The sequence below is a fragment of the Octodon degus genome, unplaced genomic scaffold (assembly GCF_000260255.1).
Source record: "Octodon degus isolate 3935 unplaced genomic scaffold, OctDeg1.0 scaffold00046, whole genome shotgun sequence".
NCBI lineage: Eukaryota > Metazoa > Chordata > Mammalia > Rodentia > Octodontidae > Octodon > Octodon degus.
The window spans coordinates 12506785-12509258 of NW_004524622.1; the positions used below are offsets into that span (position 1 = coordinate 12506785).

The 2474-nt window shown below is 44.5% G+C and overlaps 1 protein-coding gene across 1 annotated transcript in view; it reads left to right on the forward strand.

Annotated features, from left to right (window-relative positions):
• Positions 1-1133: 1133 nt before the first annotated feature.
• Ifit2 (interferon induced protein with tetratricopeptide repeats 2) overlaps positions 1134-2474 on the forward strand; it is a 7044-nt gene continuing 5703 nt past the window's right edge. Inside the window, exon 1 of the mRNA XM_012514934.2 lies at positions 1134-1260. Within this exon, the coding sequence (XP_012370388.2) occupies positions 1256-1260 (5 nt within the window). The 5' untranslated portion in view covers positions 1134-1255. The remainder of the gene's footprint in view (positions 1261-2474) is intronic.

Genomic DNA, 2474 nt, shown 5'->3' on the forward strand with positions numbered 1-2474 from the left:
TATCCTGGCAAATGAATTTAAGAAGCTCAGCTTCTGTTTCATCCCTGCCTAGGCAGAAAAATTCTTGATAAATACCTTTCTCCAAGGTTGACAAACCGACCTCTACAATCTGGAGTTTCGCCTGTGCTGTGTAACTTCCTGATGTCAGTCAGAGGTATCTGGTGCTATTTCCAGTTTTCTCCCTGTCTATGTGTGTGACAGTCCCTTTGTGTTTAAAAGTGTTTTATTTGCAAAGGTTCTCTGCAGAAGCATAATCAGTATAATGATATAAGTGAGGATTTATTAGATTCCTTTACATAGAGCCTGAATAGTTTCCCAAAAACCATCTGCAGTTTGGAGAGGTAGGAAAATCAGAAGCCACCCAGGCCAAGAAGCTGGAAACCTGCTGACTATTCCTGTCTCTGCCTCTGCCTGCCTCCACCTGCCTCCGTCTCTGCCTCTGCCTGCCTCCGCCTGCCTCCGCCTGCCTCCGCCTGCCTCCGCCTGCCTCTGCCTCTGCCTCTGCCTCTGCCTGCCTCTGCCTGCCTCTGCCTCTGCCTCTGCCTGCTTCTGCCTCTGCCTCTGCCTGCCTCTGCCTGCTTCTGCCTGCCTCTGCCTGCCTCTGCCTGCCTCTGCCTCTGCCTGCCTCTGCCTGCCTCTGCCTGCCTCTGCCTCTGCCTCTGCCTCTGCCTCTGCCTCTGCCTCTGCCTGCCTCTGCCTCTGCCTCTGCCTGCCTCTGCCTTTCTATCTAGTACCAGAACTGGAGCTTTGACATTGCATGATGCATTCTAAAATCCTTGCCCTGTAGATGTTGACTGTTCTGTATAGCTTCTGTGGGCCATACGAGTTATAAGGATGAAGTTGAATTTTCATGGTATATTGAGGAAAGCTGCTTCAGAAACATATCTTCTGAGGGCTCCTCTGTTTCTTCCTGAGTAATACAGTCCATCCTGCAGCATCTCCAGGCCTGCTCGGTCAGGGAGCACAGGATGAGCACTGCAGGGGAGGCCATCCCTTCACTCTGACTCACCGCTCAGGCTTGCTTGCCTCTTATGCAAGAGTCACTTCTCTGGAAAGAGTCCTAGAATTTCACTCTCCTGTTCTAGTTTGTGTTTGATGAGTCAACCGCTGGGAAACAAAATAGAAACAGAAACCAGACTTGCTGTTATATATGGGTTTCCAGCATTTACTGGAAGCAGAGGAGAAAGTTTCCTGAAAAGCACAGCTGCCTGAATGCCTGCAGCCTTTAGGCACAGCTGAGAACTATACTGCAATCATGAGGTAAAACTTCTCCTCTCTCTAGTTATGCTGAAAAATGTAGAATGATCATGCTTGGAGTGCCTGTCATTCTGGCCTTCTGAATACGGACTGCTTGTCATGACATGCCAGTTGCTGCTGTGCTGTCTCTTGGGTAGATGACTGTTCAGAAAGAAGGGGGTGGTGAATGAAGGCAGGAGACAGGAAAAGGAATGTTGTGGGACTGTTCTGCTTCAAGGTTGTATATGGTGAGATTTTTAGACTTATGTGTAAACATAAGAAGTATATAATACTTTATGCCTATTTTTAAAAATATATTCTAATTTTTAAATGTTTTTTCATCATTCTGCAGGGACTTAAAGTTCAATATATCAATACTTGATGAAAAATACCTGTTCCATGTTATGCCTAAGATGTTTGATATTCAGATAGTGAGGTTAAGCTTAACAGCCTAAATTGTATGGTAATAACAATAAGCTTTTCTTCTGGATGGTTAACAACCTAAGTTTGCAGACCAAAACTAGAGAAAAAGGAGGGCCACAAGAAAAAGCCAACATTTTGGCCCTAGCCTTCCAAGGTCAATTAAGACTCAGGACATATGAGAACTTGTACTGTAACGTCATGTAACTCGGTAGTGTCTCAAATTTTCTGATCAAGGAGATTATGGGGCCAAAGAGGAAAGTGATTGATGATGTAGGGTGTGCCTAAGGAGAGTCACATGGAGAGAAAACATTCTCTCAGGCTTTCACAGAGAGCACATAGGCCAAGCAATGGCCACGACTCATCCACATGGCTGACACTGACAAAGGTTCTACACTCTGAGGTACAGGATCTCAGGATAAATCCTGAGGGGATTTCATTGACCTTATCAGACCCAAAAGCTACAACTCTTGTTGCATACGTCCTGCTTTACCTTGGCCTTAACCATCCAGCAGAAAAGTATAAAAACGAAATATAAGAAGTAAAGCCATGCTGTTATGTTGAGCTGTAGGGGACTCAGGTCAACAATTTCTGACTTTGCCAGTGAAGTGGAAGACCCAATACTATGACAGACTACTGGACTCTTTTAGAATATTTTGCTGAGTTTACACACTTATAATATTCAAATAACGGAACTTAACAAAAGAAGGGGATACAGACGAATGTCCATTTTGTATCTGTGTATTCAAAGTGGTTAGGATAGATATATAGTTACATTCTCTTAATGAATAGAGGGATTTGTTCTAATAGTGTTTGTA